The sequence below is a fragment of the Megascapheus bottae genome, chromosome 3 (genome assembly GCF_031878675.1).
Source record: "Megascapheus bottae isolate mThoBot1 chromosome 3, mThoBot2.hap1, whole genome shotgun sequence".
Classification (NCBI taxonomy): domain Eukaryota; kingdom Metazoa; phylum Chordata; class Mammalia; order Rodentia; family Geomyidae; genus Megascapheus; species Megascapheus bottae.
In genome coordinates this window covers 79,141,214-79,167,494 of record NC_143511.1, presented here as the reverse complement: position 1 = coordinate 79,167,494, position 26,281 = coordinate 79,141,214, and the positions used below count along the sequence as shown (strand labels likewise).

Sequence of the window (26,281 nt, the reverse complement as noted above, 5' to 3'; positions counted from 1 at the left end):
CTGGCCAGGCTTGGCCACTGAAGAGCCCTTCTGAGCATCAGAATACGAATTGTTGAATGTTCTAAAAAGGTAATATTTATTACAGCTGTTATTTGTTGAGTTTGGCTGTATGCCAGGAGTTGTGGATCCTCAGTCCACATGAGCAAGTTGCCCCATTTTATAACCAAAGACTTGCAGGTGCAGAGGTCACATGACTTGTGGCCAGGGACCAGTTGCTGCAAGGTGGCTTGATGGTCCAGAGAAGGATGTGTTTAGCTATTCCCTTAGGAGGCGCTAAGAGGATGGCGGGGGCAAAGGTTCTTTGAGGAGAGGACATAGGGAGCTTATAGGGTGGAGATGAGAGTAGGGTGGGGAAGGACATTCCAGGTAAAGGGTATCGAGGGCACGTGCAAAGGCATGTGGGGGGGTGGGTACAAAACAGCCTGGCTTTGAAGAGAGCTGGAAGCAAGGCCGCTGAGTGGTGGTGGGGAGGGTTGCTGTCATAGACTGCAGACTAGGCCTCCAGCCCTGTCCCAGGAATTTGGCTGTTAGCTTGAGAGTCGGTGTATTTTTAAGCTTTGCTCTGAGAGGCTTTGGAGAGTCACGATCAGCACAGCTCTCGAGTGGCTTCCTGAGTTTTAGCTTTGGTGACAGGCTTCTTCTGAAGAGGGGATTTCTTGTGAAATTCTTAGTAACTACTGCGGTGAATGGGGGCTGTTGGAGGGATTTGGACAGGGTGTGACTTAACCTGCCCAGGGGATCCAGATGTCACACAGATTCTGGCCCTTTGATCTCTGACCTGCAAAATTTAGATTCTATGTGTGCTTAGCTGCAGAGACCTGGCCCCATTTCTTAGCCCCTCCTGTACCACAGAGCTAAGAATTAATATTTAAATTTTGTTCTCTTTTAGGCTGATTGAGGACTTGAAGCTGTCTTTGAAGAGCAAAGATGCTTTAATTCAGTGCCTTAAAGAGGAGAAATCTCAGATGGCATCTCCTGATGAGAATGTGGCCTCTGGAGAGCTCCGAGGACTTTCTACTGCTCTGAAGGAAGCTAAGGAGAGAGATGCTGAGGTGAAGCGACAGGACTGGAGAGTGTGTGTGTGTGTGTGTGTGTGTGTGTGTGTGTGTGTGTGTGTGTGCGCGCGCGCGCGCGCGCGTGCATGCACGCGCACATATGTGCGCACATGTATACTGTGGTTCTTCTGACTCCTTTGTGGGAAATGGAATGCCTTAAGTTTGTGAAGTTCACACCCTGTCAGCTGAACGATCAGCAGAAGCATCTCTGTCAGGGCCCTGGCATCTCTTTCCTCAGCCTCCTGTTAATGAACAAAAACCCCAGTTTTGTCTCTCTCTGTCACCATGTGCTAGTTTGTTATTGTCCAGAGACTGTTTCCTCCTCTGAGAGCTCATAGGATGAAATTGTAGTGCGCTGTACATGTCTGCTCTTCCTTTGTAGTTAGAGGCAGTGTTTGTTATGACTCTTGAAAGCAATGGGGGAGGCCATCCTGGGCCTGGCAGCTCTGGGAGGTTCAGGTACCACCCTTTTGGGCCTCTTGGCTGGCTGGTCCTTATGTTGAGTTTAGAACCAGGCTCAAAGGGGCATTAGGTTTTTCTAAAAGCTCTAAGATCTGGATTACTGATAGCTGACCCACCCCGCTTTGGCCTCCTCTCCCCTCTAGATGGCCTGCACTGCAGGCTACTGCAAGATGGAGGGCAGGTAGGTCTTAGTGCCCACCAGCCATTCTTGTTGGACCAAGGATGGTTGCTGCATGGGTCATTCACAGTGGGGCAGGTTCTGGAAGCCTAGAATGGCGCTCAGTTTCTTCATGGAGCTGGGTCTTTACGTTGGCCACTGCAGTGAATGTTCTAGTTTCTACCTGGAATCTTCCCATCTCTTGCTTTTCTAAGCCTGTTTCACATCTCTGGCCCTGTCCTCTCCTAGCCTCTTCCATTTTGTTCATAGGTGCCCTGGAGTCCTCTGGAGACAGGGTGCAGTGGCTGTGATCAAGCAGGCTGCTGATCTTCATGATTTTTTTTTTTTTTTTTACTCAATTCAAGAGGCAGCTTGGGTGGGGCAGAGAGAGGGAGGGCACACTAGTTTGGAGGAGCTCCATGTTGGTGAGTAAATGAGGTGCTCACTGTGATTGTTCTGGGGAGCCCTCGGGTCATGGACACCATTCTCTCTGGTTGACTGGCACCAATCAATAATGCCTTTTCCTAGGCCACACAAATGGAGCGCCAGAAGGAGAAAAATCACTTTGAAGAGAGGATCCAGGTCTGTTGATCTAATTTGAAATTTTATTGAAGATTTGCCCTGTCTTGCTCTTACTTTATTCCGAGTGCAGCAGATAATTCTCTCTATCAATGTCTGCCACTTATTGAGTGGCCATGTGCTAGGTGTTGGTTGTGTACATTAGAGGGAGGGTATCCAATCACAGCAATAAGTGGATGGGTCCATTCTGCAGGTGTGGCACCTGATCCTCTGACTAGGGCAGCTGCCTGCCCAGGGCTGCCAGGTAGATTCCAAAGCCACCCCCATGGCCAATTTGTACAGCATCCCTCAGCTTAGAATGGCTTTCCCATCTGCTGTCTTACTTGATCCTCCCCAGCCCAGGAGAGGCAGAAGTGAGTTCAGTCTCCCATAACCCCTATTCTCTGGTAGGTTTTGTAGCATTAAGCAGTGAAATTAATGATCTGTTATTTTCCCCCAAATAACTATGGCCAGTTTCAAAGACTCTGACGTGACTGTATTCAGATACTAGAAGGCCCTGCTGTCCTCATGGGAATAGCTACCATCCTCTTAGCTGGTCTGATCCCTCCTCTCGCCTAGTCCCGTTGCCGGGAGCGCTGGCAGAGAAATGTGGAGCTAATGCCACAGCGTTCAGCTCTACTTGGAAACATTAATCACAGGTTGACAGGAACGAGATAGAATAACTGCGTTTGAGTGTTCTCTTAAAGATATATTTACAGTGCATTTTGGTGAGAATGTATCAACTTAGCGATTTTTTTTCTAATCTAATTTAGGCACTTCAGGAGGACCTGAGAGAGAAAGAAAGAGAAATTGCTACTGAGAAGAAAAATAGTCTAAAGAGGGATAAAGCTATCCAGGGCTTAACCACAGCACTAAAATCAAAGGAAAGAGAGGTATGACTGAAGCACTTGAAGTGGAGTTTTATTAGTTTCCATTGCTGGCCTGTCCTACGATGAAGTTTTAGCTTTAGATAAAAGTTTTAAGGAGCTGAGATAATGGAAAAGAGGCAAAGTTTCCTTTTGTCCAGTGCAAATTCTCTTGGAATATCTAGTCTAGTGTTTTCCCCCACAGAAGGAGTTAAACATACAATTTTGAATTTCCATAGGCATATTAAAATAAATACAGAAAAACAAGCAAAACACAATTTAATATGTGCAGACAAATCATTCCAACATGTGATCAAATCAGTCACATGTACTGTTGAAGTAGTTACGATTTTATCAGCAGTAAGCACTTGCAGCTCAGATACACTTTCCAAGCATTTCAGTTTAGACTCTACTCACTAAGTGTGGCCCATGAGCTCCTCCTGTAGCCAGCGGTGCCTCTGCTGCCCAGTGTAGATGGAAACTCAGGATGGAGGACACTGAGACTTAAGAAGTTTGGAGGCAAAGCTGCAGCTGACCCAGTTAGAAGTCACTGGTCTGTGCTGATTGCCGCACTCTTCTCAGTCAGTAAAGCAAGAGAAGAGACCCAGCTCTGCTAGCAAGTGTAGTGATGGAGGCAGGGCTGGGAGGGAAGGTGGGAGTGGGGAGCAGGGAACTGAGTGGTGGAGGCCTGGATGGAAGGTGGACCAGGAAGGGGGAAAGCCATTGTGGACAGGGAGAACACTGAGCATTGATTAAGGCCTTATGTTAGGAGAGGGCCTGAAATTCGAAAAGAAGCTGGGCCCAGGGGTAGGTGGTTGAGGGGTTCTGGGAGTTGTGAGAACCAAGGAAAGTTGGTCAGAGTATGGTCTCAGTGAGGGAACTAGAGAGGGCGGTAGGTAGATGTATATTCCAGATACAGTAAGGCCAGAGTGGGGAGGTCCCATGCTTGGGTGTAGGACTCCAGAGAGGGCCTCAGTCCAGAGCACAGGAAGTGGAGGATGGTCTTCTTGGGGCTGTGGGGGTGGGGCTACTCAGAAGGCACCCATAGGCCCTCCAGGACAGCTGTGCTGCAGGTGGAGGCACACTGCAGGTCTGCAGTTTTTAGGGGCTCCAGCCCGAAGGGCTGATGTGATGTGGGAGCTGTATTCCCATGGAGAGGGGAATGGGAAGGTAGGAAGCTGGGATTGGGACTGCGGGGGCTGTCAGAACTTCAGCGCGGGTCAGGGGTGTACATGGGGCAGCAGGACTGGTTTCAGGAGTAGGAAATGGCTTCTAGGAGCCCCTGTCTGTCAATAGATGGACTCTCGCCAGATCACACGGACGCCTGGATGCCTTACTTACTCAGAGCAACACTGGCTAGGAACAGCCTTTCTAGAGATCCTACTCAGGTCTTTCCAGGGTTTTGAGCACTGCACAGTGGAGCAGGACAGGCATGAGGCTGAGCTGGGGAGGAGAGCCTGGGTGCATACATGCCTGTCATACCTTATTCCCACCCCTCCCTCAGGTCGAAGAACTTAACACTGAAATCAAAGAGCTCAGCATTGCCTTTGCGAAAGCCAAAGAAGCCCCGCAGAAAACCCAGGCCCCGAAATTCCAGGTAAGAGTTCATGTACCTGGCTTAAACAACTATCTTTAATTCAGACTGATGATGTTGGTACTTTGAAGACTAATGGAACTAATGGAATTGGGATTTTTTTTTTTTTTTTTTTTTGCCAGTCCTGGGCTTGAGCTCAGGGCTTGAGCACTGTCCTTGGACTTTCTCAAGGCTAGAGCTCTACCACTTGAGCCTCAGCATCACTTCTGGCTTTTTTCTATGTATGTGGTACCGAGGAATCGAACCTGGGTCTTTGTGCATGCTAGGCCAGCATTCTACCACAAGGCCAAACCCCCGGCCTGGGATGGTTTTAATGAGGAGGGTTTTTCACAGGACATTTCCCATGGCTCGTGAGCTTCTCTATCCCCCTCAGTGTGATAATGATGGTGACAGTTCCTCCCACAGTGGAATGTTGCCTTTAGATAGTGCAGGATACATGGAGTATCTCATTTAATTCTCATAGCCCTGTGGGGAAGACAGTCCTCCACCCCTTTGTGATTGTGAGACTTTTGAGGTACATTGCAAGGATGTGCAATGTATCTACTGTCACAAAGCTACCAGGTGGCAGAACCAGGATTCAAATGTAGCAGTTGCAAATAACTGTGGTATTTATTGAACACCTATTTAACGCCAACTTTCACTAAGTGATGCATGTAGATCTCATCAATCTGTGCAACACTATAAGGAAGCACCACCAGTAAGCTGATTTTATTGGTAAGACATTCATGGGACTTGCTTAGGGTTACAAAATTGGCAGATGGTGGAGCTGGCATTGGCCCAGAGCCAGGTTCCCTGGCCAGTCTGGCCCTTCACCTGTCATCGTGTACCTCCCCCTGGGCTCCCTGCTCCCTTCTGGGGTTTGGTCTTGTGGCCTGCCTTATGTTTTTCTATCCTTGCTTCCTAGCATGCACAATGCTACTGGTCATCCTCTTGATATTCCCTCCCCTTTCCTAATTGTAGTTTTGTGCTTGTAATTATTTCAGCATTTCCCTCCTGTGCCTCTAGTTCCTTTATGTAATTTATACCTATGACAGTAACGTTGAGTCACTTGAGACCCAGGATCATAGTAGATTCCTATGACTAAAGCTCTCCTCCCACTCCCTGAACCCATGTTGCTTTTGGTGGCAAAGTGGAAGTTGGTTCTTACATTGAATTTAAGGTTGTATGATTGTCCTTCACATCCCTGCCACATCCTTCGCAGAGCTTTGGCTCAGAGGAGGAGTGGTGGAAGTGATTGGGTTTGAGTGCTGGTATGTGTGGAACAATGCATCTATGGGTCTCAGACTTCTCCTTCCTCTGTTCTAACCTGGAGGATGAAATGCTGCTCAGGGGACTTTTACACTGTGCTTTTAAAAACCCTTGCTTTTGTTATAACAAACTTTAACCATTAGTGTTTTCCATTGCTTGAGGAAAAAAAAAAAAACAACCAAAAACCAAAACAAGGCATACTGGTAATGAATAGCCAGAAAGCAGACATCCTGGTGTTGTCATGGTATAATGACTATATTGGGTTCTGAAGGAAAGAGCATTGTGGGAACTGATACCACTAAGTTACTGAGGTTTGAATTGAGTGCTTGCTCTTCTGGCACTTTGTCACTTGAGCCACTCTTCTAGTCCTGCTTTGAGGTGATTATTTTGGAGATGGAGTCTTGTGGACTTCTTTGTGGGTTGGCCTTGAGCCACGATCCTCTGGTCGCAGCCTGCTAAGCAGATAGGATTACAGGTGTGAGCCAGCAGTGCCGGCTGTTACCCAGATTTATGACATGTAGTTACGAACAGCCTTCGTTGAAAGATGATAGCTGAGGTCTTGTAGGGCACAGTGTTGACTTGGTTTCTTGTCTTGCAGTACACCAACATCAGGAACCGCATGTCACACTTGACTGCCGAGAGAACCTTCATTATTGGACGGGGAGTTTGACCTAGTGATAGTGCTTGCCTAGCATGCACAAAGACCCAGGTTCAATTCCTTGGTGCCACATACATAGAAAAAAGCCGGGGGTGGTGCTGAGGCTCAAGTGGTAGAGCTCTAGCCTTGAGAAAATCCAAGGACAGTGCTCAGGCCCTGAGCTCAAGTCCAGGCCCAGAGATCCCCTAAACACACACATACACACACACTGTAGGAAACACGAAATTCTTAAAGTAGAAAAAAGAGGTTGACCAAAATCACCAATAGTCTCACTCTCAAATGTTTATTATTAACACTTTGATATATATATATAGATATATAGATGAATATATATGTGCACAAAAAATCTTTAAAAGTTAAATGGAGTAAACACTTATTTTACTTACTTTATTTTCATTATTTTTAAGCATGAGGTGCTGCTATGTTGCTCAGGTTGGCCCCAGACTCCTGGCTTAAGTGACCCTTTTGTCTCAGGATTCCTGAATAGCTGGGACTACAGACATGAGCCATTGCACCTAAGATTCTGTTTCTAGTTGTGTAACAATTTCTTTCCTCCTCCTCCTTCTCTTCCTCCTCCTCCTCCTCTTCCTCTTCCTCCTTTTCCTTCTCTTCTTTTTGTTTTTTTGCCAGTCCTGGGGCTTGAACTTAGGGCCTGGGCACTGTCCTTGGGCTTGCACAGGACAAAGCCTTGTGGTTTTGAACCACAGATCTCAGCCTCCTGAGTAGCTAGGGTTACAGGCATGCTACCAGTGCTGGCCTTTATCTAACTATTTTGCCATGGCAGTATATTAGAAGTCCTTTTGTTCTCCTTTTATTTTTAATAGTTTTTGGCAGTACTGGATTTTGAACTCAATGTTTCAGTCCTTCCTCTTTTGCTTTACTTATTTTTCAGGTAAGGTTCCTAGGTTTCTAGCCATTCCCCCCTTCCCCCCCCTTCCCCCCCGAGCCAGCTGGACCACTATCTTCCTACGTATCCCTTTTGTGTAGCTGGGATTATGGATTCGCACCATTACACCTTACTTGTTGAAATTAGGGTCTTACTATTTTCTGGAGCTGTCCTTAAACCATGATCCTTTCAGTCTCTACCTCCTGAACAGCTGGGATTATAGGCATGTGCTACCTTGTCTGAGTCCAGCCCTTTTTATTTTATTTTGAGATATTTGTTTTTCAGAGGTAACTATCTCCCAGGTCCTGGAACTAACATTGGTCTTAAACGCAGAGCCATCTTACCTTTTATTAAGATCATCATATTTTTACAGTAGATAAGAATGACTTAATGTTATATTTGACCTTTCGTTTCCAACATGTATAATTGGGCCAAATATTTGCTACTTGGGCATCATTCAGAAAAAGGTAAAAAGCCCTCTTGGGAAGTTTTACAAAGGGGTATTTAAGGAAGATGAAACAGGGAATGCGTTTTTAAGCAATGAATAATAGAACCTGTGCATTGGACTACTTCAAGCTTAGGTTGTATCATTGTTACATGTGATGGCGGTAGACCTTTTACCACTGGATAATAACTATAAGAAACCATGTTTGTTAAGCCCCTAATGTACGCTCCTGTCTCAGTCTTTATTTCCATTTGCTGGGTGGTTACTGTAGTGTGCCCCTCTGAGGGCAAAGCAGTGAGAGCTGTGGTTGAAACACAGGCTCCCAGCCACTTGGGGTCCAGATTGAAGCACACAGTCTAATGACACACTAGTCATTCAGCTGTTCTAAGCCTAAGTTACTTAAATGTGCATAATAATATTGTATACTTTAATAATTAGTGTGAGAAATATACTGTGTGTAAGAATGTTTCTTTTAGCTTCTTTTATTATTTTTGTTACTTCTTTGGCAATACTAGGCTTTGAAGTCAAGGTCTTGTACTTGCTAGCTAGTTGTTCTATCACCTGAGGCATGCCCCCAGACTATTTTGCTTTTTTTTTCCTTGATGAGAGCTTGCTTTTTGCTTTTTGCCTAGGCTGGCCTGGACAGTGATCTTCCTATTTATGCTTCTTAGATAACTTGGTTGATAAGTGTACCTCTCCGTGCCCAGCTTTTTATTGGTTGAAATGGGGTCTCGCATGCTTTTTGCCCTGACTGCAATTGAACTTTATCTTTCTGGTCTTTGTATCCTGAACTGCTAGGATAATAGGTGGGGGTCCCCCATGCCTCTAATGTAGTCAGTGTTCAATAACTGGTAGGTGCAAGTAGATACTGCTCAAGGTGATCATTTTCTAGTCATTGTTGACCTTTTTTTGCCTGTTGAATTTATTTAAGCACTGCCACAGAAACAAGAAAAAAAAATGACCGCATGATCTAGGTTATCTACTCCCTCGTATTTCAGTTTGTGTTAGAATTTGAGTGGTGCTCATTTTCATCTTACGTTGCTATAACTTCGTGTCCTACATTGTTGGAGAATATAGGACCCTGAATGTGGGCTTGAGAAAGTAGAGGTCCTCTGCCCCCATATATCTGTAGTTTTGCTTATTTCCTGAGCAACTGACGACACTGGAGATGGATTTCATAGAAATGCCAGTAAACTGAAGCCTTCTTTATTCCAGTCGGTGTTGTGACTTTGAGAACTCAATTATCATTAAAAACTAATAGTAGAATTCCGACACAAGGCCTTGAGATTGCTGGACATGCTTGGTTGGTCCTCTACCATTTGGCCATGACTCCAGCCAAGCCTCACAGATTTTCCTCTTTGGGCTGTCTTTGAACTGTGATCCTCTGGATCTCAGCCACTTGAATTGTTGGGATTATAGACATAAGCTACAGCCACTAGTACCCAGCTTGCCATTTGTTTTTGAATTTGCTGATTAAAAGTACGAAGGTTTTCTCCTAACTAGATATGCTTTATATGTTTCAGAACTATTTCTAGAAAATTAGAATGAGGGAAGAAGAGATATCTAGAAATCACCTAAGTGGTGTTAACCAGTATAGTAGGCTTTCTTCCCTGTATCATTTTTTTTCATTTATTTACAGTTATGATGTTTTATTTTCATATAGCACTGTTATTGAGTCTTTCCATTGTGTGTCACAGTTTATTTTTGTGCTATTGCATATTTAGGAGACTTCTGTGATAGATGACTTTGTATATAAGGCTTCCTCTGTATTTGGATTCTTCCAGGACTGAGTGAAGTAACTGGGATGAGTGTGAGCCTGCTTCTGCTGAGCATATGTGCTTGACAAGTGTTGTCTGTCTCGAGAGGGTTATGTTCCTTCACGTTCTTCCCAGCGCACTTTCTGCCTTCTAGGGGCATGGCCACTTCTCCAGGAGTCAATAGGAAAAGTGTCATATCATAAGCTCAACTAGTATCAATAGCTCTGAGAACCAACTATTTTACTGAGCTGGAGGCTTGGTTTAAGTGGTAGAGCTATCTGCCTAAAAGGTGTGAAACCCTGGATTCAAACCTCAGTACCATAAAAAAAAAGTTCTTAGTTGACAACTGAGAACTTGTTTCATGTTGATCTTTTTGGTTATTGGTAGTTTAGAACAGGTGACCTAATGAGATTAAGATACTCTTGGGCCCTTTAGCTCTTGGTCTTTGCTGAAATCCAGGTTTCCTGACGCTCTCAAGGGGCATCCGTGCTCACCACTTGTTCCCAGTTCTCAGGATGACTGTGAGTCAGAGCTGGGCTAACACAGGCAGACATTATTGGGGTTTGGATTCAGAGCTACGTTGCAAAGGAAGCTCTTCATATCCTCTTTGTGTTTTATGGAACTAAGGGATCAAACCCAGAGCCTTGTGCATGCTAGCCATATGCTCTGTGTCCAAGCTTCCCAGCCCCCAGGGCTGACCATCTATCCAGTCTATTCAAGGTGCCCCTGAATGCCGGTGAGCCTTCCACCACTGAGCTGTGTTTAAAGTGACTCAATTAAGTTGTCTTTAAATCATTTATTATAGTAACATGCTCTCTCAGAATATTTGGAAATAACAGAGAAATGTAAAATACAGTTCCACTCTGTGAGACCAGTGGTGGTTGACATTTTATTTTGTGCTTTTCCTTCTTGTGTTGTTGTGGGAATCATTGACTTTCCTCCCCCCTCATCAACATCAAAGCAGGAACCCTTTCTGTGGTGCTCAGGGCATGCTCATTACTCGTGGCTTGTGACTGGATGCTGTGGACGCTCATCTTTTCCCTTTCCTTCTCCATGGCTTCTGGGTTTGTGTCCTGAAGTGGGGAAGACCAGTGCCTCCATTCTCCTATCCCTTATCTTCTAGGGGTCTGAAGACGATCAGGCTGCTTTGGCAGAGAAGGAAGCCCTGTTGGCTGAGCTGCACTCGGAAAATCTCACCAAGTTTACCGAGAACCACAGGCTGCGGAGGAACATGAAGAAGATGAGCCAGGAGCTAAGCGAGCTGCAGCAGGAGAAGGCGAGGCTGGAGCATGAGCTGGAGGAAGCCCACCGGGAGGGTAGCCGAGGGGCCAGAACTGTCAATGTGAGTGTGCCTGCTGTGTGGGTTCACACCCAGTGCTGGAAACATACAAAATCCGGAAACTCATCATCCTCTCACCTAGGAAGGTCCAGGGTTAGCAGTTAGGTGTTCAGTCCATTATTCTCATCATTACTAGGAAAGGTGAAATATTTTTGTGCCTTTTCATTCACTGTTCACTCTTGGGCATTTTGCCATGTTGCCAATATTCAGAAATTTTCTTTCTTTTTCTTTTTTTTTACTCCATCATTTAGATGCTCCATAATTTAACTTTACCTTTATTATAACACATTAGGTTGTTTGACTTTTTTGGGGAAGAGGACAGTACTGGGATTTGAACTCAGGATTTAATGCTTGCTAGGCAGGTGATCTACCTCCTAAGTCATGCCTCCAACTTCTTTTTTTTTTTTTAAACTCTGTTTATTTTTGTAAAGATAAGGTCTTATTTTTTGCCTAGGATGGCTTGGATCATCATCCTTCTATTTATACAGGTGTATATCACCATGCCAAATTTTCTGTTGAGATGGAGTACCATGAACTTGTTTTCCCCAGCTGGACTGGAATTCCTTAGATCTCAAATTCTGCATAGCTAGGGTAACAGGCATGAGCCCAGAGCACAGGGCTTCACAGATATATCCCCTCCCTCACCCACCCCCCCTTTTTGTATCAATAATAGGACTTAGACCTTAGACTCTGGATCTTGTGTTTGTCCCATATTTTTTTCACTCAAGACTAACGTTCTACTATTTGGGTCACACCTTCACATTTGGCTATTTGCTAGTTAATTGGAGATAAGAGTCTCATGAACATTTCTGTCATTGAATTCCAGCCTCAGATCTGAGCCTCCCTAGTAGCTAAGATTACAGTTGTGAACCACCAGTGATTGGTATATTTCGGACATAGGTGTAGTACTGAGTCAGAAAGTTGAATATTCTAAAAACTGTTTTAAGCATAATTAGATTGTAATAGTTCTTTGTTCCTGTAGGAGATGAAATGTTACACATGACCACAGGTTAGGCAGTTGAACTTGTGCAGCTGATGTGCATAAGTGATGAGATCCTGTGGGACCAGGCAGTGAGGAGAACCTTCCGGGAGGATGGGGTGCTGGAGTTGAGTGAGCAGTGTGAGGCTGCATAGTGTGCTGTGCATGAGGTAGAGGAAGACTGCAGTTTATGGCTTTCATGGGCCATTCACATGTCCCTTGCAGTCAGATAACAATGCTTTTAGTTTAAAATAGCTCACCCCCACTGCCTTCATCAGAATGTTCACTCAGCAAAATTTAGATGGTGGAGGATAGGGAGATACTTACACATATACACTTACATATTCACACACAGCACGTAACTTTTTATCTTGTATTTTTCTTTCTTATTTCTGCCAGTTCGGGAACTTAAAATCAGTGCCTCACACTCTTACTTAGCTTTTTTTTTTTTTGCTCCAGGCTAGCATTCTACCAGATGAGCCACACCTCCATTTCTGACTTTTTTTTGTCCACTAATTAGAGAAGAGACTCCTTGGATTTGTCTGCCCAGGCTAGCTTTGAACTGTCTGCCAGAAGTTGAGCTGCAAAGGGAGGGAGAGGGAAACTATCTCTCTGTAGTTGAGATGCCTACTTATGATTGGTATCCATTCAAAGCACCACTGTAGAGAACTCTCCAAAATTCAGCTTTGGGTCTCTCTCGTGCATGCTTGAACTTTGCTGCATCCACAGGTGGAATTAAGAAACCATTAGTGAGAAAGATCTTGAAAGCAGAGGTCTTATTCTCTCCCTGCATTCTGTCTAGTCTTCAACATCCTTTTTCATAATGGAAACTGCTATTTAAAGTGGTGGAAACTTGCAGACATTAACCCATAGATGTAGATCATACTTTACAGCTTAGAAGGGGTCTGGCGAGTTTTCCTGTTGGCTACAGCACCATATTTGGGGACAAAGAACGTTATTCTCATTTGACAGATCAACCTGAGCCTCATGATTCAAGTGGCTTGACCATGGTCAACTAGAGAGTAATATATAGCACCTGAATCTGGGCCTGTGGACTCTTTAATTTTGGTACAGTGTGTAAGCTGCCATGATGTGGCTTTAGTCATAAGATTTTTGCATGTTCAACTTTGCATTATATGAGAATCATAGGTTTGTAAGAAAACCAGATTGAAGTATTCTGGTTATTTGAGGTTTTAGGAAGTATAGTTGTTTTACCTTCCTTCCTTCCTTCCTTCCTTCCTTCCTTCCTTCCTTCCTTCCTTCCTTCCTCTCTCCCTCCCTCCCTCCCTCCCTCCCTCCCTCCCTCCCTCCCTCCCTCCCTCCCTTCCTTTTTTTTTCTTTTTGCCAGTTCTGGAGCTTGAACTCAGGGCCTAGATACTGTCCTTGGACACTTTTTGCTTAAGGCTAGTGCTCTACCACTTGACCCACAGCACTACTTCCAGCTCTTTCTGTGTATGCAGTTCCGAGGAATCAAACCCAGTTCTTCGTGCATGCTAGGTGAGCACTCTACCACTAGGCCACATTCCCAGTCCCTACTTATTTCCCTTTCTGTGTTTCACGAATATTTGTATGCACTTTTAGAAAGTTGTAAGAGGAAATAAAAGTAAAAACTAAAGATAGTGGAATTAGGAGAAGGGAAAACAAAGGTGAATAGAAAAATGGAGCCAACAGTAAGTGTATAAAAATTCATTTTGCTGCTGCCCTTTACTGGATCTAAGAAGGAGACTTGGAGAATGCCTCTGGTAGTTCCTGGCAGTGAGCGTAAATGGAATTTCTGTCCCAAGGTCTCCAGTGCCTGTGAGATGAACACATGAACGTGAAAGGGCAGCTTTTGCTACCCAGAGGCCTGAGGAGGGATTGCCTCTGGTGGGTTTGATAAAGAGCACCAAGTGGTGTACACAGTATTAACAATGCCCCATTCAGTGGAAGCACTTCTGCGCCGAGCCAGATCAATGCCCGTCAAGTTGGTAAGCTTGTAAGCATTGAGGTTTTCAGTTCCGGGGACTGTGTCTGGCTGTTTCCCATTATTCCCTTTACTTGGACAAGAGCTTCAAAATCAGTTGTAAACAGCACAGCCTGGTTTATAGATGAGCCTTGACTTCAAGGCTGTGGAGGAGACCTAGCAAGCAGTTTTCATTTTGTGATAGTCCCTGAATTCTAGTAGCAAGCCAGCTGGTCTTCTGGATATGTCAGATGGGCATCTCCTGCCAGTCACATTGTGGGAGGGAGATGGCATTGGTGCTGGATATGTAGCTTGGATTGGAGCTTTTGGACTGATGGTGTCTGATCGTGAGTGCACATGAGACCATGGGCCATGGTCATTTTTTAATTGCCTGTGAGCACAGTGACTAGCCTTCTTGTGTGTTTATTCCTCATACATGTAATTAAGCACTTGGAATGCATCAGTGCCATTGTTAGGCTCTAGTGAGTGTAAGCTCTACTTTTACTTTGGAAGTTTATAGTGAGAAAGGTGAGGCTTACAAATTAAGCCCACCTGTATTGCGTTATATACCTCCTTGCCACCAGAGGGACCCTCCATCACTGGAGTTCAGGAGGTCTTTGCAGGTAGTCTCAAATTTAGAGTCCTGACCTCTGTGGCAGGGATGGTGATTGGCTCTTCCCTTGTCACCCTCACATCTCTGACCTGGCCCTTGAGACTGAAGACCTTCCATTTTCCTTTTAGACTATCATTGAGCTGTGTGTGTGTGTGTGTGTGTGTGTGTGTGTGTGTGTGTGTGTGTGTGTGTGTGTGTGTGTGTGTGTGGTGTATGACAGAGGGAGGGAAAAGGGAGGGAGAGAGACAGAAAGGGGGGGGGGGGAGGGAGAGACTCTAGCTGTTGGTACCTGGGCACTTAGCTCTGTGGGAGCTCCTAATTCTTAAATTTGCAACTGTCACCAGCTGACCATTCTTCATGCTTTGCTAGGAGCATGAATCCCATATACTTAGGGCCACTGACCAGTAGCTCCAGATGTGATTGGAACAGATTTTAATGCATCACTCAGTGGACCACAGTTGAAATGGGGCTTCTGAATGTAATGTCTCTGGTTGGTTAGAACCAAGACCGTGGCCTGAGATGGCATGGCTTTATGAAGCTAACAGGGTCCCCTTGCTTTTTTAAAAGCAAGTGGTGGAGATTTTGAATTGGTGCCCCCATAAACCCCATGTTCAGCTCACATGGACTGTGTGTCCCTTGAGTACAGAGACGTTGGGCCTCTCTTGGGGAGCCTTGGCTCCAGCACTTACCAGCTGTTTAGGCTTTGAAGCAGCAGCTTAGCCTCCCTCCCTCAACCATGGTGTCAGATTCTTATCAGAGAACCAGATCTGTTGTAAGGATCAGATGGTACAGCATTTAGTAATACCTGGTGCATAGTAAATGATTGCTAGCTGGAGAAATGGAGTGATTTTAGGGCCTTTGGACTAGAAGAAAAAATATTGCACTTTGAGGGAGTTGAGCTAGAGATGCTTAGCCAACTACTTAACCTCTCTCAATGAATGTTTACTTCCCCAAAATGGGGTTACTTATATTTTTTGGCACTGAACAAATGAGTAAAAGAAAAATATGTAAGGAGAAAAAATGCCTACTGTGTTTCCTGGCCCTGAGCAGTAGATGCTTAGTATGATCAAAATTCTTCTCTTCTTTCCTCTTCTTGCCTTACTTGTGTGGTAGGTGCTGGCTCAAGACTTGGAATCCATTAGACACCCTTGGCTAGTAGGTGCAGTTCATCCCCTTTCCCAGGTTAGTCCTCAGATTTGTACATTTCTTCCTCCAAAGCATGTACTTGTCTCTTCCTTCCCCATTGATGGACCCCTCAGGAAGAGGGTCATAGTGTCCCTGGATGGAGAGACTGAAGAGCAGTTCGGGGCTCATGGGTAAGGGTCTCGTTACAGCTGCTTTGAAAGGCCATTCTCTCCCCTCCCTGACCTCCACTTGAGTTTTCCTGTGGAATCGCTATTATCTCCGTGGACATTACAGGGAGCACTCCTTAGTTTATCATTTCTGTGCAAGGTTCTGTCCTGGGCCTTGGGAGAACTGGACTGAGCCAAATCAGACGGTCTCTGAAGGCATCTAGTGAAGTGTGATAGAAATGCAGACAAAGAGCTAATTAAAATGTGGCGTGATAAGCACTGACAGCAAGATGGACCAAATGCTTGGAGAGCACAGAGAATGAAGCTGTATGGAGAGAGCTGAGGGGAGGCAGGGAAGGAAGCTTCCCAAGGAGATAGATTCAGATCAAGACTCCAGTGATACTCAGTTGTTTTCCCAGGGCAGGAGGTGGAAATGCAGTCATGGTGGAAAAAACACCTGTGCCAGTGCTTGGAGGAGGGCCATGACAGAGTCTGCCAGGAGGCATTTCTGAGAGAGTGGTATCTTGCCTGATGCTGGACCCAGCTATACTTGATGCCTGCTTAGACTGACCTCCAGCTCTGTTGTTCATTCCTCCCCAGAGTTTGATAGAGACTTCATGGAGCCTCAGAAGTTTGGCCATCTTCATGGCCAGCACCAGGCAGATGAACAGAAGAAGCCTGGTTGTTAGCCCTTTATGCTGAACTTTCTCATTCCTGTGGCTTTTTTTTTTCTTTTTTTTAAATGATGATTTCTTTTTTTCTTTTGTGTGTGTGTGTGTGTGTGTGTGTGTGTGTGTGTGTGTGTGTGTGTGTGTGTGCGCGCCGGTCCTGGCTTGAACTCAGTAGGCATGGTCTTTGGACACTTTTTTGTTCAAGGCTAGCGCCCTGCCACTTGAGCTACAGCACCACTTCCAGCTTTTTCTGAGTATGTGGTACTGAGGAATCCAACCCAGTCTTCGTGCATACTAGGCGAGCATTCTACCACTAGACCATGCTCCCAGCCCAATGATGAATTCTTAATAGAGCTGTATAGGTGAGACCCAGTGCACCCCTCCCTCTACCATGGCTGCTTTTGCTGTAGCCCCAGGGCAGCCAGGCTCCACAGAACCTGGCTTGAGCCCTACATCCCATCCAGGGTGTGTGGAAATTCTCCTCACATCACTGAGCCCCTGTACCTCATTAAGATTTTGGAGAAATTGTCTTCATATATTTAAAGGTAACAACTGAATGCTTTGACAAGCGTTCTCACCGTGAAGCTTGATAAGGTGGAAATGTGATGGATGAGAACCTTCTCATTCTCCATCTGGTCAGATAAAAACAAACTTGCTGGCTGGAGAAGGAAGCGTGAGGGCTTGGCTTTTCAATTCTGATGTGATTCTAAGTTTTTAGGGATATTTTATTTTTCAATGAATTCATTTTTAAAAGCCACCCTTTCTTTCCTAAGAGAGCCCTGACATGCCAACGCAGCTTTCAGCTCAGCGATGGCCCACAATGCTGTTATGAATCTTAAAGGAAAATTGCCTGGTAGTCTAGACATTCAGCTCAAAGTTGATGTCATTGTGCAAACCTTGTTGTGCAACTGTAAAAAGTGAGAGTCAGATGTAGGACAGGGGTTCTATGAGTAGAGAAAGCAGGCTGACAAGGGGTGCCCTCAGATCCCTTATAATGGTGACATTAATTAATTAGTTACTCAGTTGTGTGGTACTGGAGTGTGAATTCAGGGTCTTGTTCTTGCCAGGTAGGCACTTTACCACTTACCATGCTTTCAACCTAAGATTGTTACTTCTTTTCCCTTTTCAGTCTTCTCTCCTCTCTCCCCTTTTCTTCTCTTTGTGTGTGCATGCATGTGCATTATTGGGCTTGAACTCAGGACCTTGCTTTCTCTTACTTGTCCTTTTTGTTCATGGCTGTCTCTTTATCACTTTATCTCTTTATTGCTTGACCTCCACTTCCACAATGATGGCTTCGTTTTTTTTCCCTTGCCAGTCCTGGGCTTGGGCTCAGGGCTTGAGCACTGTCCTTGGACTTTCTCAAGGCTAGCACTCTACCACTTGAGACTCAGCACCACTTCCGGCTTTTTTTGCTATGTATGTGGGGTACCGAGGAATCGAACCCGGGTCTTCGTGCATGCCAGGCAAGCTCTCTACCACTAGGCTAAACTCATGGCCCACAATGATGGCTTTTAACATTAAAACTGCAGGGTCACCTGAGTTCTTTCCCACATCTGCTGAGACAGTTTCTGGAGGAAGGCCCATGAACATGGAGTTAGATGATACCAATGATATCCAGATTTGAGTATTCCTAATCTTAGATAGAGAGGTATAAATATAGATATAGAGATACGGATATCTGGATCTATACACTTATTTATCTAGCTATAATATAGATATCTATAGATCTATGTATTGATACCTGTGAATTGTCCTAATTAATGGATTCACGGTTACACACGTATAAACATATATACATGCATACACTATGTGTCAGTCATGTCCATGCATCCTGAACCCTATTGCTTCTTCTCCCCTAAGGACTTTGCCTACTCCCTAGAATCCCTCTCTACTTGCATTGTTTTTTTTTGTTTTAGCTTCTATATGTATCAAAGAATATATGGTGGATGTATCTTTGTGGCTTAGTTTGCATGACATGATGTCTTTCTAGTTCCATCCATTTTTCATCAAATGCCAGGATTCCATTTTTTTAGGACTAAATAATGCTTTTGTATAGTTATACTATATTTTCTTTATCTGTTCGTCTATTGATGGGCACATAGGCAGATTCTAATTTTTTGCAATTGTGAAAGGTGCCTCAGTAAGCATGGGCTGGCTAATAATTGTTTTTGTATGCTGACTTCATTTCTTTTGTATATTTCCCCAGGAGTAGGGTAGTAGTATCACCTGGTAGTTTTATTTTAGTCTTTTTTGGGGGGTGGGGTCGTCATTTGGCTTTTCAGCTCAAGTCTACTGACCTACCCTTGAGCCACAGCCCCACTTCCCATTTTCTAATGATTAATTGGAGATAAGAGTCTCCCAGCTTACTAGTGCCCAGAATGGCTTTGAATCAAGATCCTCAGATCTCAGCCTCCTGAGTAGCTAGGATTACAGGTGTACTGTTTTCCATAATGGTATATTAATTTATATTACCACCAGCAGGTACAGGAATGCTTCCTTTTCCTTGCTAGCATGTATTATCTTTGTTATTTTGACAATGTCTATTCTTACTGGGCTGAGATGGTAGCTCACTGTAGTTTTGATTTGCATTTCCCTGATGCTAATGGTGATACACATTTTCTCATATTTATTGACTATTTGTATTCTTTTGAGATGTGTCTAATTCAGATCATTTGCCCATTTTAAGTTGGATTGCTTGTGTTTTGTGTAGTTGTTAAGTTTTTGAGTTCTTTATGTATTCTGGATATTAACTCTGTCAAATGAATAGCTGGCAAGTATTTTTTCCCAGTCTGTAGGTTGTCTCCTCACTGTTGATTACTTCCTTTGCCGCAACAACCTTTTATTTGATGTAAATCCCATTTGTCATTTCTGCTTTTGTTTCCTCTGCTTCTGAAGTTCTTTTGAGAAAATCATTATACCAATATCTTGAAGTTTTTCCCCAGAAAAACTTAGCTCCAGAGTTTGAGGTTTTAAATTATGGTCTTTGATCCATTCTGCTTTGCTTTTTGTATGGGGTGAGAGATAGGGGTAAACTTTTAGTCTTCTGCATGCAGATGTCCAGCTTTTCCAGTACCATTTACTAGGGGTTGTCCTTTCTCCACTGTATGTTTTTGGTACCATTGTCAAGAAGCAATTGGCTGTAGATGTATGGTATTTTTTCTGAATTTCATATTCTGTCCATTAGTATGTGCCATTTTTATTTCAGTACTATACTGTTTTTTTTTTTCTGTTGTTGTTGTTGGTTGTGGGGCTTGAACTCAGGGCATGTGCTATCCCTGAGTTTTTTCCACCCAAGCCTAGCACTTTGGAGCCATGGTGCCACTTCTGGTGTTTTGGTGGTTAAATTGTAAATAAGATCTCCTGGACTTTTATCATAGATATCTTTATTGTGCTGAGGTATAAATTAGGGCTGGCTTTCTTTCTTTGTTTCTTTCTTTCTTTCCTTCTTTCTTTCTTTCTTTTTTTTTGGTGGTTCATGGGGTTTGAATTTGGCTTGGGTGCTGTCCTTGAGCACTTCAGCTCAAGGCTACTGCCCTACCTTCGGTCTGGGCATTGTTCCAAGCTCTTCAGCTCAAGGCTACCACCCTACCCTTGAGCCAAGCATTACTTCTCATTTTCTAGAGGTTAATTGGGGATAAGAGCCACAGGTCCTTTTGTGTCCAGGTTGGCTTTGAACCTTGATCCTTAGATCTCAGCCTCCTGAGTAGCTAGGATTACAGGTGTGAGCCATTGGGCTCAGCTTATATCGGGGCTTTCTATGTCAAGACTTTGTTCAGGACTTTCATCATGAAGGAATGTTGAGTTTTGTTAAAATTTTCTTTATCTGTTCAGCTGGTCATGTAACTTTTAGTCTTCATCCTGTTTATGTGACTGTTCTACTTGTTGATTTGCATGTATTGGGTCATCTGTGAATCACTGGAATGGAATGAAACTAAATTGACCAGGGCACAGGATCTTTATTTATTTGTTTATTTATTTATTTATTTATTTATTTGTTGGTTGGTTGGTTGGTTGGTTGTGGGACTTGAACTCTGGGCCTGGGCATTGTCCCTGAGCTCTTCTTCTCAAGGCTACTGCCATACTATTTGAGCTACAGAGCCACTTCCAGTTTTCTGGTGGTTAATTGGAGATAAGAATTTCACAGACTTTAGTGTCTGAGCTGGTTTTGTACTGAGATCCTCAGATCTCAGTCTTATGAGTAGTTAGGATTATAGGTATGAGCCACCATGCCTGGTGGCACATGATTTTTTTGAATATACTGTTGAAATTCTATTGGTTATTGTTTTGTTGACGAGTTTTGCATCAGGAACATTGGTTAGCTGTGTGTGTGTGTGTGTGTGGGTGTGGGTGTGAGTGTGGGTGTGTCCTTGTGAAGTTTTGGTAGTATCGTTCTCATAGAATGAGTGTAAAGGGGTTTCTTGTCTTTCAATTCTGTGAAATGGTCTGAGAAATGTTGCCATTAGGTCTTTTTTAAAGTTTGATAAGATTCTACAGTGAAGTCATTTAGTCTAGTCTTTTTGTTTATTGGGAGACTAATGACTAATTCAGTCTCATTAATTGTTATTGGTCTATTTATAATTTTTGTTTCATCTTGGTTCAGTTTTGTATTATCTGTGTTCAGAAATTTGTCTCTTCATCTAGATTTTTCAATGTTTTCAATATGGATTTTCAAAGGAATTCCTAGTAGTCCTTTGAATTTTTGTGATATCAGTTATAATCTCTCATTCCTAATTTTACTTATTTGGGTCTTTTCTCTCTGTGTCCCTCTGTGTCTGTGTCTGTCTCTCTGTATTTCTGTGTGTGTCTGTGTGTCTATCTGTCTGTCTGTCTCCCTGTGTCTCTGTCTCTGTCTGTCTCTCTCTCCCCCCCCCATATAGTTGAGCCAAAGGTTTGTCAGTTTAACTTTTATCTTTTCAAAGAATCATTTATCCTTTGTATTATTCTTTTAGGCTTATTTCTGATATAATCTTATTATTTCTTTACTTTTTCTAGCTCCAAATATGGTTTGTTATTGCTCTATTTTTTTTTCCTGAGGTAGACATTCTTTGTTCCAAACTGTTCTCTTATTACTGTTTCTGTGGTATCCTACAGGCATTTTCATTTTTTTCAAGTTGTTAAATTTCTCTTTTTACTTCCTGAATTATCTTCTGTTCTTTCATAGGTATGATATCTAATCTTCATGTATTTGTATAATTTCTAAAGTTTCTCTTGATGCTAAGTCCTATTGTGATCATAAAAGCTATAGGATGAGATTTTAAGTTTAGTCTTTCTGTTTGTTATGACCTTATTTTGTGCCTTAATATGTGTTCTGTTGAAGAGAACATTCCAAGTACTCTTGGAAAACATGTATAGTTTGTTGCTTTGGACTGTTTTGTAAATATATATTAGGTGATCTATAACGTAGCTTAACACTGAAGTTTCTTTGTTAATTTTTGTCTGGATGATCTTTCATTATTGGAACCTATTTCATCCCTTTAGGTATAGTAGTGGTTATTCTGTAAAATAGTGGATCCTGGCTATGTGCCACTGGCTCCACACTTGTAATCCTGGATATTCAGGAGGCTGTAATCAGACAGTTCAAGGCCAGCCTGCGAAGAAAGCCCAAGATAACCTATTTTCAATTAATGTGTTCACATTAGTGGTAGTCTCAGCTGAATAAGCAAGCTGAGTGAAAATGTGAAGCCCTGAGTTCAAGCCACATACTGTCACATACAAAATTGGATGCTTCTAAAAGACCTCCAGGATATAGAAACAAAAGCCATATGATGAATGATTGTTGTCCTTAATGTACTACGTTATCTCTCATCTCTTTTGCTGTCCCTTGGTTATCTCATATTGTTACAGTATCTCACTTTGTTATCTGATATATTGGATTTATTTGTATTTGGTTATTTGAAATTGGATAGGGAAGGGGGGGAAACCAAGACAGGGGGGTGGAGGGGAGGGTAATGGGGACCAAGACATGTGAAAGGGTATCAATATATGTGAATTAATGTACCTTCTATCTGGCAAATATCATGTAACCCTTTTATTAATTACAATAAAAAATAGATAAAAAATACCCCCCCCCAAATTGGATGTTTCTATATTATTAGGTGCAAATAGATTTATTTTCACTATATCTTCTTGAGTGTGTGTGTGTGTGTGTGTGTGTATGTGTGTGTGTGTGTACTAGCAGTGGAACTTGGACTTAGGCCCTCAAACTTCGACTCAGCTCTTCTGGCATTTTTGATGGCCAGTTGGAGAGAAGAGTCTCATGGACTTTCCTGACCAGGCTGGCTTTGAACTATATTCGTTAGATCTCAGCCTCCTGAGTAGCTAGGATTATAAGTGTGAGGTGGAATTTTTTTTTTCTTGAAGATTTTAAAAATTCTTTCATGGTCTTATACTTTTGAAAGTTTGACTGTAATAGATAGTGGGGAGATTTTCTGGTCAAATATTAATTGGATTCTATGGGCTTCCTTTATCCCATTCCATGTTTTCCTCAAGATTAGGGGAGTTTTCTGCTGTTGTCTTACTGAATAGATTTTCTGTGCTCTCTTAAAGTTTGTTTCTTCCCTTCTGAATATGCCAATTTGCTCTCTGCATTTTAATCCTCCACCTCCCACAAAATCCTCAAAGCCAAAAAAACAACAAAAACAACAAAAACCAGCAACTAACAACACCAAAAAACCAAATCCTTAAATTTTATCAGACAATTCTGCTTTGGACATGTGAGTCCTGATTCCCATTTTACTTTGAGAAGAAGTTGGAGTGGCAGGAGTTGATGACAGGGCAGAAAGTACTCTTGGCCTTGCAAAGCTTATATTCAGATTCCTTATTTCTCATATTTTCTATACTGAGGATATTATGGAGATACATGGGTCTTTTGGATGACAAGATATATGAGAGGGAGAGGAAGAAATAATAGCTAAACCCTGAGGAGAATGTTGATTTGATAGTCACAAGAGGAAACCTGGGAGTAGAGTCATCCTGGAAAAATGCATATACATTGTTTGAGAGGACATGCCTAGAGATAGAACACATGCATGGAGAGAGAACTCATGAATGGGAGGAGGGAGCATATTACCCAGGGATGAGAGCATATTACCCAGGGAGCTGTGCCTCAGCTTCAGTGCTGGGCACCTAATCTTCATTGTCTCATTTAACCCCAAAGGCTCTATGAGTTTACAGTATCATCACACCTTACTAGAAAAGATCCCTTCATGATTTTAATTCTCTGACAGTGGTCATACTACAAATTAGCAACAGAGCCAGATTTTAAGGTTAGGTCTGTCTGTATTCATAGCCTGGGAATACTGAAGGAGGTTTGGGGAAACCACTCAAGATTATCAATTTTCAGTTTTGATTGTTTTGCTTAGGCACGATATGCTTCTCCATACCTCCCCCACACATTTATTGTAACTCTTATTGATTGCAAGAACTTGAGTCCAACACTTGCTGTCTTTGTGTTGCTATGGCAGCTGCTCCTCCTCAAGGCCACCTCAGCACACACCTCCTACGCTGGCAGTGCAATGGGAGTCTCTTCCTTTTTAAGCCTTCTCTGCTGGTCATACAAGGTGTATGGTCCTTGGTCCTATATCTCCTTTGGGAGGAGGGCCTCAGGATCAGGATGGATATTCCACTACTCTAAGACCTTGAGACATTATAAAATAACTCAGGATGCTAGAATTATTGGCCAGTGAAAGCCCATGGAGCAGAGTGGTTTTCTATGGGTTTGTTGTTGTTTTAACAATAATGTAATTGGATGGAAAGCACAGAATTTGTGGTCACACTGACTTACTATTGAATTTCAACACTAGAACCTATATGTAAAGAACTCCTCAAATCTTTTGGCCTTTATAAACCTTAGTTTCCTCTCTGGGGAAACAGGACTGATGATGAGCATTACTGATATTTCATGTAGAAATGCCATGGCTCATGCTTGACTCATAGCCAGTACTCAGCAAATGATGGTCCTGTTACTGGTGATCTTAAGATGGACAGTGCCTTGACTCCCTGATACCCTGATGATACTGTGGGCCCCCTACCCCCTAAATATGTACATATCCCCAGTTATGGGACCCCAGGGTCCAGACAGTAGACTCCAGATTCAGAGCCCCTAATCTTGGGGAGTGGTAAAGCCACATGTTCTTTGTAAAATTCTGAAACAGTTCGTTTTCCTGGTGCTAACTCTCTTAGGTTTGGGGGACATGTGAGAGAAATGTGTCACAACCTTACTACCCTTTATCATGTAGAACACCTGAGAAGGTCTCCACCTGGATAGTTACATTCAGTATTTTATAGCAAATGGAAAGGGCAATGGAAAAATGGTTACTGAACACACACACACATGAGAACTTGAACCAGGTATGTGAATATGGGTCTGACCATGGGTCTGAGCAGTGTTTGTATGAAGGAAGGAGCTGAATCAGAGAAGCGATATAAATGAGCCCCATAGTCCCTGCATATATGAACAGTGTATGCTCTTATACAGTGGGATATAATTGAAAAGAAAAGCTACCACCAAATTTCAAACTTCACAATATACTACAGAGGTTTTATTATTGAAATACGGGTCTGGCATAAAAATGGCTAATCTAATACATGGTGCTGAGACAACTGGCTGTCCACACGGAGAGGAATGAAAGCGATATTTCCTTCTCTCATACTGTGTGAAAACTCAGCTGAGAACAAAGGCTGAAATATAAGAGCTGATGCCATAGAACTGGAAGAAAACATATGAGGAGAACTCCATAATACTAATCTGGGCAGTGGCTTTTCTTCCTCCTCCTCCTCCTCCTCCTCCTCCTCCTCCTCCTCCTCCTCCTCCTCCTCCTCCTCTTCCTCCTCCTCCTCCTCCTCCTCCACAGGTAAGAAAAGTAAAAACCGACAAATGGGATTGTGTCAGACAGAGAGGCTTCTTTATACACAAGGAAACAGCTTAACAGAGTGAAGAGATAACATAGAATGGGAGAAAATATTTATAAGCCATACGTCTCATTAGCTGTCATTCAAAATCTAAAATATGTAAGAAGTTCAGAACAGCTCAATAGCAAAGTAAAGCAACCTGGTTAAAGAAATGGGCAAAGGACTCGAGTAGACTTTTTTCAAATGATGGCATATAAATAGCCAAATGGCCTGTGATGTTTAGCACCACTAGTCCTCAAGGAAATGCAAGTTCAGGTCACCAGGAGATAACACTCCAGAGCTGTTGGAATAGCCATTACCAACAAGATGAAAGACAGTCAATATTGAGGAGGCCATGAGTTAGTACCACCATTATGGAGGAGAGTATGGAGCTTCAGAAACTGAAAATAGAACCATATGATCTAGTAATCTCACTTCTTTTTTTGTTTTTGGTTGGTTGTGGGGCTTGAACTCTGGGCCTGGGCATTGTCCTTGAGCTCTTAAGCCCAAGGCTAGTGCTCTACCACTTGAGCCACAGTGCCACTTCTGGTTTTCTAGTGGTTTAAATGGAGATACAAGTCTCACAGACTTTCGTGCCCACGCTGCCTTTGAACTGCAATCCTCAGATCTCAGCCTCCTGAGTAGCTAGGATTACAGGCGTGAGCCATCAACACCCAGCCAGTAATCTCACTTCTGAGTGAAATTATGACCAAAGGGATTGAAATGAGGATGACATCAGTACTCCTTGTTCTTTGGGGCTTTGTTTACAATAGATAAGGACTAAGAACCACCGTAAGTGCCTATCAGCTGCTGAGTCCACTGGAGAATGTGTTGGTATATATCAGCAGTGGAATACTCTGCAGTTGCAAA

General features: G+C 43.3%; 1 protein-coding gene across 10 annotated transcripts in view; it reads left to right on the top strand.

Moving 5' to 3' along the window:
- Cdk5rap2 (CDK5 regulatory subunit associated protein 2) overlaps positions 1 to 26,281 on the top strand; it is a 177,919-nt gene that overhangs the window by 45,609 nt on the left and 106,029 nt on the right. For all 10 annotated transcript variants that reach the window (XM_090330524.1, XM_090330523.1, XM_090330528.1 and 7 more), the window contains exons 8-12: positions 890 to 1,052; positions 2,203 to 2,256; positions 3,006 to 3,125; positions 4,603 to 4,695; positions 10,810 to 11,028. In XM_090330524.1, the coding sequence (XP_090186650.1) occupies positions 890 to 1,052; positions 2,203 to 2,256; positions 3,006 to 3,125; positions 4,603 to 4,695; positions 10,810 to 11,028 (649 nt within the window). The remainder of the gene's footprint in view (positions 1 to 889; positions 1,053 to 2,202; positions 2,257 to 3,005; positions 3,126 to 4,602; positions 4,696 to 10,809; positions 11,029 to 26,281) is intronic.